Below are 15,513 nucleotides of genomic sequence, written 5' to 3'. Positions count from 1 at the left end.
GAAGTCATTACAATCCTGTTGCAACCTCTAAAGATGTCCCCATTATGTACGGCACTACGACAGCCTTTTCCTGTCATTATGACCTGCCTGGGCCACGCACCCCTTTACAAAGCTCTGGGACTTGACGGAGCAACCGAATCATCCCTGCCCAGAGAAACCGCTTCGAGTTGGGACGAGGGCGACACGGTCAGGAACGTAGAGAGCGAAGGGTGAGGATTCGTAGGAACATATTTCGACATCGCACTCGGTTAAGGATGGCAGATATTCCTTCGCTGTCAGAGCCTCCAGTGTCGCTAGAACTGAGCGGCGACTTTAAGAAGCCAGCCCTGCCGGCGACCCCAGCAGTGCGGAGTAAGGCTCCGACCGCCAGTCCTGCAAACCTTGAGGAGGTGAAGAAGGAATGGCCCACGGAGCCGCGGGACTCGGACTCTACGGAGCCCGACGTCCCGCCGCCTCGGCGGGACAGCGGAGAGACTAGGAGTGGAGAGACTAGGAGTGTCCAGGAAGAGCAGCTGCGTCCCCCCACCGCGGTTTCTTCCCCTGGCGGCCCGGCTCGAGCTCCCCCGTACCGAGAGCCGCCGTGGGGCAGCCCAGCCACGGCGCCCTATAGCCTAGAGACCCTGAAGGGCGGCACCATCCTGGGCACCCGTAGCTTAAAAGGGACAAGTTGCTACCTTTTTGGGAGGCTGTCTAGCTGCGACACGTGCCTGGAGCACCCTTCGGTGTCTCGGTACCACGCGGTGCTCCAACACAGGGCGTCCGACCCGGACGGAGAATGCGACGGCCACGAGCAGGGCTTCTACCTGTACGACCTGGGAAGTACCCATGGCACGTTCCTCAACAAAACTCGAATCCCTCCCCGCACCTATTGTCGAGTCCATGTCGGGCACGTTTTCCGCTTTGGTGGCAGCACCCGGCTCTTTATCCTGCAGGTAAGTAGAAAAACCAAAAATTGAAATCTCGAGACTTCACCATGCTGGAATCTTGAGCTTCGTAAGCTTTGGTTGAGGAAGGGTATTCTCCCAGTCAGCAGTGAGAAATCAGTCTGCAACCTTATTTCCGGACCTTTGTACTTACTGCCTTATTTCTGAAAGTAACTCATTCTTGAGCTCTAAAAGTTTGTTTTGTTTTTGTTTCGGTGTGTATCATCAGGGACCAGAAGACGACCGAGAGGCAGAATCCGAGTTAACAGTAACACAGTTGAAGGAACTGCGCAAGCAGCAACAGATGTTGTTGGAGAAGAAGATGCTAGGAGAAGATTCAGATGAAGAAGAGGACGTGGATAACACGGAAAGGAAGAGGAATACTAGCAACCAAGATGATGAGATGGGTTGTACCTGGGGAATGGGTAAGAAATTAAAATTGCTGCCTGAGGTTAATATTTTGAGTTACTAGTGGTGCCATTTAATGTTTTTTATATATGACTTTTCATTACTCTTTGAACTAGGACAATTTGCACACCAGGTACCCAAATTCCAGAGAGTCATTACCTTTACTGATGTTAAAAAAGATTTAAATCAAAGACACTAGGATGTATATACACACACCCCTCCTGCCCCATTCCCTTTCTGGGAAATGAACCCAGGTGCACCAAGCTATATTCCCACCCCGCCCCCTTTTTTTTTTTGGTGTTGGGGATTGAACTCAGGGGCACTCGACCACTGAGCCACATCCCCAGCCCTATTTTGTATTTTATTTAGAGGCAGGGTCTCTCTGAGTTGCTTAGAACCTCTCCATTGCTGAGGCTGCCTTTGAACTCATGATCCTCCTGTCTCAGCCTCCGGAGTGGCTGGGATAACAGGTAGGTGTGGTGACCCCAGTGCCAACCCTTTTTATTTTTAGATAGGCCACTTGTTTGAAATCCTCCTGCCTCAGCCTCTCTGAGTAGCTGAGATTACAGGCATGTCCCACTGCACCCTGCTTCTGTGGCTATTTTAACATGTGTTTTTTTTTTTTAACATCTTTTTTTTTTTTTAATTTTTATGTGATGCTAAGGATCGAACCCAGTGCCCCGCGCATGCCAGATGAGCGCGTTACTGCTTGAGCCACATCCCCAGCCCCCGAAAATGTGTTTTTAATTCACTTTCTGTTTGAAACTTCCTGAGCATACAATTATGCTCAGGTGAAAATTACATTTTTCACCATTTAAATATATATATTAAGTGGGCTAGAGTTGTGGCTTAATGGTAAAGCACTTGCCTGGTATGTGTGAGGCCCTGGGTTTCAGCCTCAGCACCACATATAAATAAGTAAAATAAAATGAAGGATCCATTGACCAACAAAAAATATTAAAAAAGAAAAAAAGAGGGCTGGGGATGTGGCTCAAGCGGTAGCGCGCTCGCCTGGCATGCATGCGGTCCGGGTTCGATCCTCAGCACCACATACCAACAAAGATGTTGTGTCTGCCGAGAACTAAGAAATAAATATTAAAAATTCTCTCTCTCTCTCTCCCCTCTCTCACTCTCTCTAAAAAAAAAAAAAAACTTAAAAAAAGAAAAAAAAGATATATATATTAATTACTGACCTCATTGCTATTCAATTATCACTAGAAGAGGTGTAACTACATTCAATCAAATAAAATAGAATGTTATTCAATATAGAATATTCTCTTGAATTTTTGTAGTTTGTTAAAAATACCCCAAAAGGTAAACCATCATTAGAGAAAGCTGGTCCCTTAGCCAAAGGAATGAATTGAATTTCCCACAAACACTGTCATTTTAGAGGATGGATATTCAGACAATAGGACTATAAAAAAAGGAGAATATGTCCTTAACGTGTAGGATGGAGCACAGGGTAAATATTCTGAAATTATTTATGCTAAGTGCCAAAGTTAGGAATCACTAAGGGAGCAGTTACTGAGACTTCCATATACCTTTGCTATCTAGCATGGTAGCTACTACCACATGTGGCTACTTGTAACATGTAACATGGTTAGTCCAAATTTTCAAGTTTTGTAAGTGCAAAATTACACTGGATTTCAAAGACAGTGTGAAAAAAGAATGTAAAATATCTTGGTCATGATAGTCTTGTTACATGTTGAAATGACAGTAATTTAACCTGTTTTTATTTTTTCAATATAGTTAATAGAAATTTTAAGATTAACATATGTGGCTTTCTGTTGGACACCACTGATTTCTTAGTTTCTTGGAAGACTTTATAAGTTTATAAGCAGAAGGGTTTTTGAGCTGGAACTTAAAAGAAAGGAAAAGTAGCTCCTATGAAGCTGAGTGTTAGAATTGGTACTTAGAGTAAGGACTGAGGATTTTAAGGTAGTGAGTTTACCAGTCTATTTGACAGGTAGGAGAAGTACTAAGAAATTATATTAGAGATAAAAATATTAGACCTGAGTTTGAGAGAAAGAGAATTCCAGGCTGAGGAACTCAAAGTGTGGTAGGTAAATTTTGCCTTTAAAATAAGTGATGGAAAAAAATTAAGGTGCAACGGAAACAAGCTTTGACTTGTCATATAATTTAGAAAATCTGAAGATACTCATAGTGCTGGCTTTGTGGCTATTTCACTTCCCACACCCAACTAACTTTCTTTTCATCACATATAACTATATCTTTATGCAGAATAAAAGAATATTGGGTATATTTCAGACAATGTCCTCTCATATCTCATTATTTTTCCATTCTTTCTTATATCCTGCAGGAGAAGATGCTGTAGAGGATGATGCAGAAGAGAATCCCATTGTCTTAGAGTTTCAGCAGGAAAGGGAAGCCTTTTATATAAAGGACCCAAAAAAGGCTCTCCAAGGTTTCTTTGACCGAGAAGGTACATAAACAGTTTCTGACTTAACAGTAAAATGAACTTCAAACTTAGAAATGCTTTATTTTATTTGCTGTCTTCCTTGTTCAGTTCTTGCCCTTATAGTCAGTTGCTTCAGGCTTATTTTTGGTTTATTGGTTGCCGGGTTTCTGTTCTTGCGACTAAAAGTCTCAGGGGTCACTCTAGTTAAACTGGGCTAATTGGGCTGCATGAAATAACCACACAAGAGACACAAATACCTTTTTCTTTGGGGTTGCTGTGACGGCTCCTCTGACCTTAAGGGTCCGCAGAAAGAGAGAGAGCGAGAGCACGCGCTGACCTCTTTTATTGAGGAGAAGCTATTCAAATGAGGCAAGGGGTCAGGTTTCAGGGGGCTGAGTCTGTCTTCATGATGTCCACTGTCAGCAGGTTGACTGACACCTGGGTAGGCCTCACCCAAGGGCACAGTAAGAGAAGGGGACACACACAAGGCACTTCCATGGAAGATTCTATCCTAAACAGGGCAAGGGGTTATATTACAAAGGAACAGGTGAGCATAGCTTCACCCATGGGGCTGTAGCAAGACATACCCATTTCTGTGACTGAGTGCCTCAGCACCCAGCTGGGGAGTGTAACTCAGTCACCCGTAAGGTTGGCCTCCCACAATTGGCTGGTTGGTTTTTGAACCCAGAACCTCATATATGCCAGGCAAGTGCTTTACTACTGAGATATACCCCCAGTCCCAGATTTATTTTGAAAATAATAAAAAATCTTGTTAGCTTTTCTTCCGATCTTAGAAAAAGAAAGTACCTTTTTTCTTAATTCATCATTCTTCTTAAAAGATCTTGGATTTTGTTGATAGGGAAATTGAGCCAATCCCTTATAATTTTTTGTTTCTAATGCACCTGATCTTCATAGTTCTTAACATGGATTTCAACTTTATGTGATTTTAAATGTTTCCACAGAAGATTGTTTCAGTAGAGGTACTTTAAGAGAACATCTAGTATGGCTCAGCGCTAGAGCGCTCGCCTCGCACATGCAAGGCCCTGGGTTTGATCCTCAGCACCACATAAAAATAAATAAATAAAAGTTATTGTGTACAACTATTAAAAAAATAAAAATATATTTATATGTGTGTTATGCATATATGTATATTATTTTACATGCACATGAACACACACACAGTCATTCCTGTGCATCCTCAGGGATTGATTCCTCCTCATCAGGATACCAAAATCCAGTGATGCAAGTGGCATGGTATTTGCATACAACCTACTCCCAGCCTCCCATGTACTTAACATCATCTCTAGATACATACAATATCTAATATGTGTAAATGGTTGTTATACTTATTGTTTAAGTAATAATGACAAGAAGAACAAGTCTACATGTTCAGAACACAATTTTTTTCCCCTCTGAAGATTTGCAATGAATTGAATTTTAATAATATGATATATAATCGTGTGTGTGTGTGAGAGAGAACTGGTTGCTTTCTATACTTAATATTTATGCTTCTATAAATCAACTGCAACAAAAGAACTTAAATCTACAACTTATAGAAAGTGTGAAAACTGGGGCTGGGGATGTGGCTCAAGCGGTAGCGCGCTCGCCTGGCATGCCTGCTGCCCGGGTTCGATCCTCAGCACCACATACCAACAAAGATGTTGTGTCCACCGAGAACTAAAAAATAAATATTAAAAATTCTCTCTCTCTCTCCTCTCTCACTCTCTTTAAAAAAAAAAAAAAAGAAAGTGTGAAGACTACTATGGAGTGAACAAAACTATGTATGGAGAGTTGGTTTATTTTTGTTTGATTTTTAGTGGTACTAGGGATTGATCCCAGGGCCTTGCATATGCTTAGCATGTCATCTATTGCTAAGATGCCCACCCCCCTAGCCCAAGTTGATTGTTTTGATATGAGTTTGCGTTCCTCTGTATCATGCTCATTCTAGTTTTATTATCAGATGGTAATCCCTAGGAATGAGAAGTAAAATGTATTGAAATTTAGTATTCAGTGTGATATGGAAATTTGATTTCCTCATTTAACCTTTGCTCTCTTATTGTATCAACCCCTAATTTTTAGATCCTATTTTTAAAATTATATTTCTTCCACAGGAGAAGAACTAGAATATGAATTTGATGAACAGGGACATAGCACTTGGCTCTGCAGGGTGAGGTATGTTCTTTTTTAGTAATATCTATTTCTGAAAAAGACCCAATTTCAGGTTAATTTATGGTTGTAGATAACAACCCAAAGAGTAACTTTAGTCTAAGTTTTAGACTATGCCTAAATTTGTGCCTTGATACTATAACTACACTTATGTTATTGGAAGGGGGATGAGATTCATAAGAGGTAGAAGGAAAAAAACTTGAAGTCTAACCTTGGCAAGATAGAACAAAATTGAGAGATTGAAAAGCCATCTAAAAAACATGACTGTCATCACAGCATATTGTTTTCATATGAATTGGAGCTTTAATTCCCTCTAATTCCCCCAATGCAGATTACCTGTGGATGATTCAACTGGGAAACAGCTGGTGGCTGAGGCCATTCACTCAGGAAAGAAAAAAGAAGCAATGATTCAGTGCTCATTGGAAGCTTGCCGGATCCTTGATACTTTGGGATTGCTGCGGCAGGAAGCAGGTCAGCATATGGGGTCAGTTTTCTTTAAAAAGGAAAACTTAAAAGGCAATAAAATCTTTTTTCAGGAGGAATATGTAAATTGTATAGAATGTTTTAAAGAAAAAATTCCCTATCTCAGTATCCTAAGGTAGCTATTGTTTATGTTCTTCCAAACATATTCTATACATATGTGTTTAGAACTAGATCCTGCTGAGGTTGTAACTTAGTGGTAGAGTGCTTCCTAGAATGTGCAAAGCCCTGGGTTTGATATTTAGAACTTAAAAAAAAAAAATAGAACTAGATTCTCTAATAAGAAACATACACTTGTCATCAATGCAGTCTTGTTACTTATGCTTTTTTTTAATTTTCTTAACATAAGAATGTGTCATGGATTATTTGTATCAACACAGTAGATTTTCCTCATTTAAAAAAAAAAGTGGCTAGCTGGGTGCTGCGGCACACTCCTGTAATCCCAGCGATTTGGGAGGCTGAGACAGAGGGATCACAAGTATGAGGTCAGCCTCACCACTTAGCAAGGCCCTCAGCAACTTAGTGAGACCCTGTCTCAAAAAATAAAAAGGACTGGGAATGTAGCTCAGTGGTAAAGAGTCCCTGGTTAAATCCCCAGTACCAAAAAAAAGTGGGGGGCTGGCTATACAATCATTTATTAATGAGGTCTATATTATATTTTCAAATATCCTAAAATTTATTATTATTATTATTATTGGTATTGGGGATTGAACCCAGGGGCTCTTAACCACTGAGCCACATCCCCAGGCCTTTTTAAATGTTTTATCTAGGGACAGGGTCTAGGTGAGTTGCTAAATTACTGAGGCTGGAGATGAACTAGCTATCCTCCTGAGGCTGGTGATGAACTCACTATCCTCCTGCTCAGCCTCCCAGCAGCTGGAATTAAGGCATGTGCCACTGTGCCCAGCTTCCAAAATTAATTTTTAACATTGCCAAGTAACTTATGGCTGTCTTTAAACTGTCAAAGGATTACAATAAAATGTACCTGTTCCCTGCCCTAATCCTGTTCATTTGTCGAGTTTTTCAACTTTTTTCAGTCATTTCTTCTGGCACTTAAAAATACCTGTATTTCCAAGAAATAAGAATATAGTGTTTTATTTTGAGTCACTTATTTTAGACATTACCTATTGACTCCATTTAATTATTCAATATTTATTTGATTATGTTGATACAAATAATAGTCACAGCTCAACAGTTTTGTTTTCCCTAAAGATAATGTTTATGTTTTTTTCTCCATGTGTTTGGATTTGTTTTTGTTTTTTATTAACCTCTTTCCTATTCTTCTCATACTTTTCAATAGGCTTTCAATATATTTTTTCACATTGTTCAATCATATTAATTATCAGTTCTGAGTATTTTTTGAGACATTCCTTCTGAAGAGTACTACTTTCCTTCTTTTAGACCTTTAGGCATATTGCTTTCTAGATCTGCTGCAAGACTGTCACATGAGACTTGACTTGCTATCATCCTTGAGGATTTCCTTTGACTTTCTCTAGGATTCGATTTTCTGTTTCTTAATTCTCATATTTCTTGGCTTATTCCTTTGTTTTAGTGGTCTTTTCTCATTTATCTTTTTCCTTTTTTATTTGCTGATTTTTTTTCATTACTCACTGATTTTTAAGAGCCTTTTGCTCAGTAAACTGACCATTTGTTTTAATTTTTTTTAAACATTTATTTTTTAGTTGTAGTTGGACACAATACCTTTGTTTTATGTATTTATTTTTATGTGGTGTTAAGGATCGAACCAGGGCCTCGCACATACTAGGCTGAGGCCCTGGTTCGATCACTGAGCCCCAATCCCAGCCCTGTTTTATTTATTTTATTGTTGTAAAATGTACATAAGAGGGCTGTGTCTTAGTAGTAGAGTACTTGCTTAGCATGTGCAAGGACCAGGGTTCAATTTCCTGCCAAAAAGTAAAAAAGTGTATGTGTATATACATGTGTATATATATATGTGTGTGTGTGTGTGTGCGCACGCGCGTGTGCATGCGTACATATATATATATATATACACGTGCGTGTGTGTGTATATATATATACGTATATACATATATATGTATGCACACACATACACAACATAAAATATACCATTTTAAATATATAATTCAGTGGCATTAGGCGTATTCACATTGTTGTACAACCATTACCACTGTTCATCTCAGAACTTTTTAATTATTCTGTGTTGCAACTGTACCAAGTTCTTTTTCCTCTCCAGAACCTTGAGAACTACCATTCTATTTTTCCCTGTGTGAATATGACTACTTTAGGTACCTTGTATAAATGGAATCATAGAATAAGTGTCCTTTTGTGTCTGACTTATTTTACTTAGCATAATGTTTTCAAGGTTTAGCCCTTTTTTGTTTGTTTGGTTGGTTGGTTTTTTTTTTTTTTTTTTTTAAGTGTACCAGGGATTGAACTCAGTGGCACATCCCCAGTCCTGTTTTGTATTTTATTTAGAGACAGGGTCTCACTGAGTTGCTTAGCATCTCATTTTTGCTGAGGCTGGCTTTGAACTTTTAAACTCCTGGCTCAGCCTCCTGAGTTGCTGGGATTACAGGTGTGCACCACTGTGCCCAGCTAGCCCTTTTTTTGTGTGTGTGGGTTGGCAGCTTATGGAAATCCTGTTTAATCTGCTTGTCTTTTTTCTCTTTATAAAATTTATTTCATTATTATTATTCATTATCATTCTTTCATTTTATGACCTCTAGTATCTCGGAAAAGGAAAGCCAAGAACTGGGAAGATGAAGATTTTTATGATAGTGATGATGACACATTCCTTGATCGCACTGGCCTTGTGGAGAAGAAGCGTCTTAACCGAATGAAGAAGGCTGGGAAGATTGATGAGAAGCCAGAGACCTTTGAATCACTGGTAAGTTTTACTTATAAAATTAGCTGTGGTAGCTTGTTTGTTTTTGTTTTATAATCAATGCATTATAGAACTCTCTTTGTGATAATTATAATTTTAAGGTAGTATCATTAAAATCTGTAATCTATAAATTTAATGATAACAAACACTAGTCTTATCCAAGATGTTGGAAAGAAAAATATGACTTGCTGCTAGAAACTTTGCTCCAGGATTATATTAATCCATTAATGAACTTTTTTTTTTGAATATGATATTCCCCAAAAAGAAAAGAAAAAGTTCCAAATTAGGGCATCCAAGGTGAAATTGACTTTAGGACTGTGGTAGTCAAGAGGAATCGAAAGGATTTTGAGAAATATAATATAGTGTCAGTCTGGAACAGTATATCTTTCATGAAATTATCATAAGGTGTGGTATGCATTTAACACTGTGTAGTAGAATTCAGAGCTTAAAACATTATCCAACATCTGTTCTTTCGATTCATCAATGAAAACAAATGCCTGGAAGTGCTTCCTTTGAAGTAAAATCTGAGTTACTTATTCTGTTTAATTCTGAATTCTTTCATTTAAAAATTAATTCAGCTAGAATTAAACCAGTAAAAAGTAATAAGGAGCAGATTTTGCTGGACTTTTGAACTAATGCGCTTAAAGTTTGTAGTAACAATAGTGAAAATAGGAGGATGATAAACAGTTGTAAAGAGGGAAAACATTTGCTAACCCTGTTGATCTGGATGTTACAGGTTGCAAAGTTAAATGATGCTGAAAGGGAACTCTCTGAAATTTCTGAGAGGCTCAAGTCCTCAAGCAAAGGTAAGGCTGTCATCAAATACTATTGAGCACCTAGTATATATAGTGCATTGTGTTAGGCTCTGGTTAATAACATATATAGAATATGAAGGTTTTCTAAGGAGCAGTATAGCATTTTGGAGCTAGAAGGAACATTGTAAATCATTTAGGCTAACCTCTTTATTTAACAGTTGAGTAGAATGAAACTCATTCTAAGTCACTTCCCAAGGTCACATAGCTATAATCTGTTTTCTTATTCCTAATCTCAGTGATCTTCTCTAACTAGCTTTATATAAGTGATTTTTTTTCTCTAGAAATTTTGGCTGAATTTAAAAGTATTTGGAGTAATCTGCCTAAATATATATTATCCCTTTCTTGGACAGCTCTGTCAGAGTCCCCATCTCAGGATTCTTTAGATGCATTCATGTCAGAAATGAAATCAGGGAGTGCATTAGATGGTGTGTCCAGGAAGAAACTTCATCTCAGAACTTTCGAACTGAGGAAAGAACAACAGAGGCTTAAAGGGTTAATAAAAATTGTAAAGCCAGCAGAGATTCCAGAACTAAAAAAGTAAGTAATCTGTTGATATTTGGAATTTTAAATAAATGTGGTATTTAATACCCTGAATTTCTCTTTTATCTTCTTAAATAATTATTATAATTATAGAATTTTTTTTTTAAGCTGTGCTGGAGATTGAACGACCATCATGCATGCTAGGCATGTGCTCCCATATCCCAGCCTAGCACAGAAAACCTTTAAAGCATTGGTCTTATAGAGTAACTAAAACCCCATTTAATTTGTGAACTATGGATTGTTGGAGGATTTTCAGAAGAAACTATGTAGATTCCTGATTCACTGGAAGGCTCTAAAGTTTTTTACTTCATCTTTTGCTGCACAATAAACTTTTCATAAAAACAACATGCACAGAAACCAATTTAAGACCTGTGAGCCTTACATGTAATGCACACCTGTAACCCCTATTTGGGAGACTGAGGTAGGAGAAGTTTGAGTTTGAGGCCAGCCTGGAAATTTAGTGAAACCCAGTTTCAAAATTAAAAAAAAAAAAAAAAAAAAATGGGGAGGAGGGCCTGGGGATGTGGGGATACAGCTTAGTGTTAGAGCAGTTGCCTAGCACAAGGCCCTGGCTTCAATCCCAAGTACTGGAAAACAAAAAAACAAAAACAAAACTATGAATGATAAATAGATAACCAACAACCCAAGAGAAAAATAGGGAAAGGGTATCAACCAACAGGCCTCAGAAAAAGAAATACAAATTATTCCTAACTATATGAAAATATGTTCGACCTCACTTGTTGTAAGAAAAATATAAATGTAACACATTTTTTATCCATGAAATTCACAAAAACTCATATATACTGTGCCAGTGAAGCTATGACTAAAAGACATTTCTTGAAAGGCAAATTATTATTATTTTGTTGTTTTTTTGCTTTGTTGAAAGGCAAATTGTGATTTTCCCTATACAGGGCAAATTGGCAGTTTCTATCCTGGTTACAAATACATATGACCTTTGAGCTAATTATTACTAGATGTAATTATAATTTCTAGAAATTGGTTCTTCACATTCTTAGGAATGAACAATATATATTGTAGCATTATTTATAGTAGTAAAAGATGAGAAACTACCTAAATATTTATCAAAGGGAATGGGCTAACTAAATTATAATATACATATATAATTGAATATTATGTAGCTGTAAAAAAATAGGCAACTAAGTAAAATGTGGAAACATTGTCAGATATATTAAGTAACAGAAAAATGTGCATCAAGGATTGTCTGTGGTAAAGAAAGAATACATCAGTAGGCCATTGCTTGATTATGTGTATGATCTGTTTAGGTCAGGTTCTCTAAAAACAGACTCTGAGATAGATATTTGTCTGCAAGTGATTTACTGAGACAGTGCTCTTGGGAGAAATTTGTAGAGGAGTGAGGGAGCAGGATAGGTAGAGGAAGAAGCTGGGCAAAGAAGTAGTTTCAAGAGCTGTAATGGCATCACAGATGCCTTAGAGACTAGGAGCTTGGGCTTTTATACCCACCACCCAACCTTTTATTGACCATGGATAGTTGAGAAAGGACACACAGGAATTCTGAGAAAAGTGCAAGTGTGGACCTTTAGCCATCAGTGTCTGCGGTACCTGGTTGTCCTCATTAAGAAAATCTGAGAAGGATTCCAGCAGCATATGCTACTGTATATCTGGCAAGATTTATAAAAAGCTGATAACAAGGGGTTGGGGTTTTGGCTCAGTGGTAGAACACTTGCCTAGCATGTGTGAGTCACTGGGTTCAATCCTCAATTATTTATTTTATAAAAATAAATAAATAAATACAGGTATTGTGTCCACAACTAAAAACAATTTTTTAAAAAAGCTGATAACAATATGCAAATATGGTACAACAAAGTCCACTATTTTGAATAATTATTATGCACCAATAAAGAAAAAAAAAAGGTTTCAGGTGCTTTGGTACACACCTATAATCCCAAATACTCAGGAGGCTAAGGCAGTAGGATTACAATTTTAAGCCCAGCCTGGGCAATTTCGCAATTAAAAAGTATTGGAGATGTAGCTCAGTGGTAGAGCACACCTGGGTTTGATCCTCAGTAACTCTCTGCCTCCCCTCTCAAAAAACTTTTTTTTTTAAAGAAGCTGATAACATAATTGACCTCTGGGAATGGGAACTACAGTGGGTGGGGGTCAGCAAAAAGAGAGAGACTTTTCACAATATATATACCTTTATATACTTTCTGAGTTTTGAACCAAGTGAGTATACTTTCTATTCAAATATATTGATTTTAAAAAGAAAATCCTATGTCAAATAGCCATACTGCTGTAGGTCTAAATTTATTGTAATATGGTTACAGTTTTAGTTTTAAATATTAAATAGCTGGAAAATTAAATATCATACTAACAACTGGAGATGTGGCTTAGTGTAGAGTGCTTGCCTAGCATGATTGAAGTCCTGAGTTCCATCTCCAGCATTGCCCAAAAAAAAAAAAAAAAAAAAAAAAAATCGTATTATCATCATATTATCAGTTTTGTTGTAGTGAAACTATTTCTTAATAAAAGCAAATCTATCCCTTGTGGTGGGGGAGAAACATCTCACTATAGATGTGTGAATATTTCTTTGGGTACGTTAGGCATATAGTAGGCAAAGGTTTAGATGCCCTTTTTATTAGAAAAATCCCAGTTCTAACAATGAATGTGGAGAGAGAGAAGAGGGAGATACCTATGATGAGGGACCCCAGGAGCTGGACCCTGATTTACTTCTGAAACAAATGGCTGGAAGTTGTGAAGTAGGATGTAGCTTGCCATCTTTCTCGTTTTTCTTTTCTTCTTTCTAGTTGTAAATCTGGGGTTAAACCAGCAGAGCTAGGTTAGAGCTCACTAGATTAGCCTGGACAAGGGCTTGACACAGCCGATTTTCATAATCAGGAATGATAATCTTGTAAAATAGTTTTACAAATTTTTTTTTCTTTTCTTCTAATGTTGGGAATTGAACCCAGGGCCTTGGGCATGCTAGGCAAGTGCTCTACCACTGAACTATATTTCCACCCCCTTCCATAGTTTTAAATTGAGTCTGTATATGTCATTCTTGACATTCTTTTCTCAGGAGTGATAAATCTTGGACTTGGATGCTTCTAAAAACCACAGAGCAAAAGCACAAATTGGCTAACATTTACTAGACATTGAACTCAGGGGCACTCAACCACTGAGCCACATTCCCAGTCCTAGTTTGTGTTTTATTTAGAATCAGAGTCTCATTGAGTTGCTCAGTGCCTCACTTTTGCTGAGGCTGGCTTCAAACTCGTGATCCTCCTGTCTCAGCCTCCCAAGCCAGTGGGATTACAGGTGTGCACCACCATGCCTGGCTTACAAATTGTCTTTTAATTCCTATATTTATCATTCTTAAGAACCAGTTGAAAATTGTTCAATTTGTGTGAATTTTTTTTTTAAAGCAAAATCTCTTACTTTAAAGGAAGGAAGCATAATCTAGAAGTGAATTTTGTTAACTTTGCATTTGGGAAATTATTGGGTTAGATTAATTCAAATTCATTTGGAGACATCTAGAAGATTATCAAGTCATTTCTAAGTCAGATTTTGAGGATAATTTATGAGTGAGAGAGTATGTATAGGGGCTGGGGAACGATCCAGTCTTTCAACTTGACAGTATTTAAAATTTTATTCTATATGGTCTCATTAAATTTTGAAAATGTAGAATAGATTGTTATAGAAATAAACAACCCCCAGGAGCACAGTTCAGGTGGGATCTCAAAAAGTAGTACTGGCTACATGGGTTCATCCACTTCTGAAAGTGGTTAACTGCAGGAAGTTTCTTATTTTCATTAGATAATACTGTTCAATATAGAACCCAATAGGTAGGTGCATGTATTATTAAAGCTAAAATTTCTTTTTTTCTTCTGTTTTTTGTTTGTTTTTGTGTGTGGGTTTTTTTTTTTTTTTTTTGGTTTTGTTTTGTTTTGTTTTCAATACTGAGATTGAACCCAGGGGTGCTTTACCACTGCGCTACATCCTTGGCCCTTTTTTTTGTTTTTTTAATTTTGAGACAGGGCCTTGCTAAGTTGCTGAGGCTAATCTCAAATTTGTGATTGTCCTTCCTTAATCTCCCAAATTGCTGGGATTATAGGTATGTGCCACTGTACCTAGCTAAAATTTCTCTAAACAACATTAACTGTTCAGTTTTTCAGTTATACTAGCCACATTTCAGGTGCTCAGTAGCCACATGTGGCTGGTGTCTACTGTATTGGATAGTGCAATATAGAAAATTTTCATCATTGCAGAAAGTTCTGTTGGACTCGACTCTAGTTTGTCGGTAAATACTTAAGTCCCTCATCCCTATTATGAAATTTGTAACCTGATGGCATTATATAGGAATATCTACATATTAAAAGGTACCTTCTCAAGCCAGGTGCTATGGTACAAATTTATATTCCTAGCTACTTGGAAGTTTAGGCCTTAAAGTAAAATAAAAAGGGCTGGGGATGTAGCTCAGTTATGGAATGCTTTCCTAGCATGTATGAGGCCCTGGTTCAGTCTCTGGTAACATACCCACACATACAAAGGTGGAAAGACAATAAATTTGTGAATGTATGTATAGGAGAAAATAAATAAAGAGCTTAGTGTTATCCATAGATTTAGGCATCTACTGGGGATCAGAGAGGACTACTGTGTAGTGATTCCTAATCCTAATTTCTAATCCTAATCACAAATGTCCAGTTAACCAGTATGACATCTAAATTACCTCACTTAATGATGGTGAGAAATAGGTTCCACAGAGTTAGACTTCCTAGGTTTAATTTTCAGCTCTAGCAATTACTTATTGGGTATTTTGAGGCAAGTTAATTTACTTCTTTGTTCATCACTTTTTTCATTTGTAAATTGGAGGTAATGAAGATGCAAAGATTAAATGGATAGCACTTAAAGTGCTGGTAT

At 37.7% G+C, this 15,513-nt stretch overlaps 1 protein-coding gene across 1 annotated transcript in view; it reads left to right on the top strand.

Annotated features, from left to right (window-relative positions):
• The first annotated feature begins 102 nt into the window (after positions 1-102).
• Positions 103-15,513, top strand: part of SLC4A1AP (solute carrier family 4 member 1 adaptor protein) — a 28,272-nt gene continuing 12,861 nt past the window's right edge. The window contains exons 1-8 of the mRNA XM_081264228.1: positions 103-932; positions 1,153-1,348; positions 3,652-3,774; positions 5,862-5,922; positions 6,248-6,387; positions 9,105-9,265; positions 9,999-10,068; positions 10,428-10,614. Of these exons, the coding sequence (XP_081120354.1) occupies positions 255-932; positions 1,153-1,348; positions 3,652-3,774; positions 5,862-5,922; positions 6,248-6,387; positions 9,105-9,265; positions 9,999-10,068; positions 10,428-10,614 (1,616 nt within the window). The 5' untranslated portion in view covers positions 103-254. The remainder of the gene's footprint in view (positions 933-1,152; positions 1,349-3,651; positions 3,775-5,861; positions 5,923-6,247; positions 6,388-9,104; positions 9,266-9,998; positions 10,069-10,427; positions 10,615-15,513) is intronic.

Source organism: Spermophilus citellus (assembly GCF_964194105.1).
Source record: "Spermophilus citellus genome assembly, chromosome: 13".
NCBI lineage: Eukaryota > Metazoa > Chordata > Mammalia > Rodentia > Sciuridae > Spermophilus > Spermophilus citellus.
This window is presented reverse-complemented; position numbering and strand designations above follow the sequence as displayed.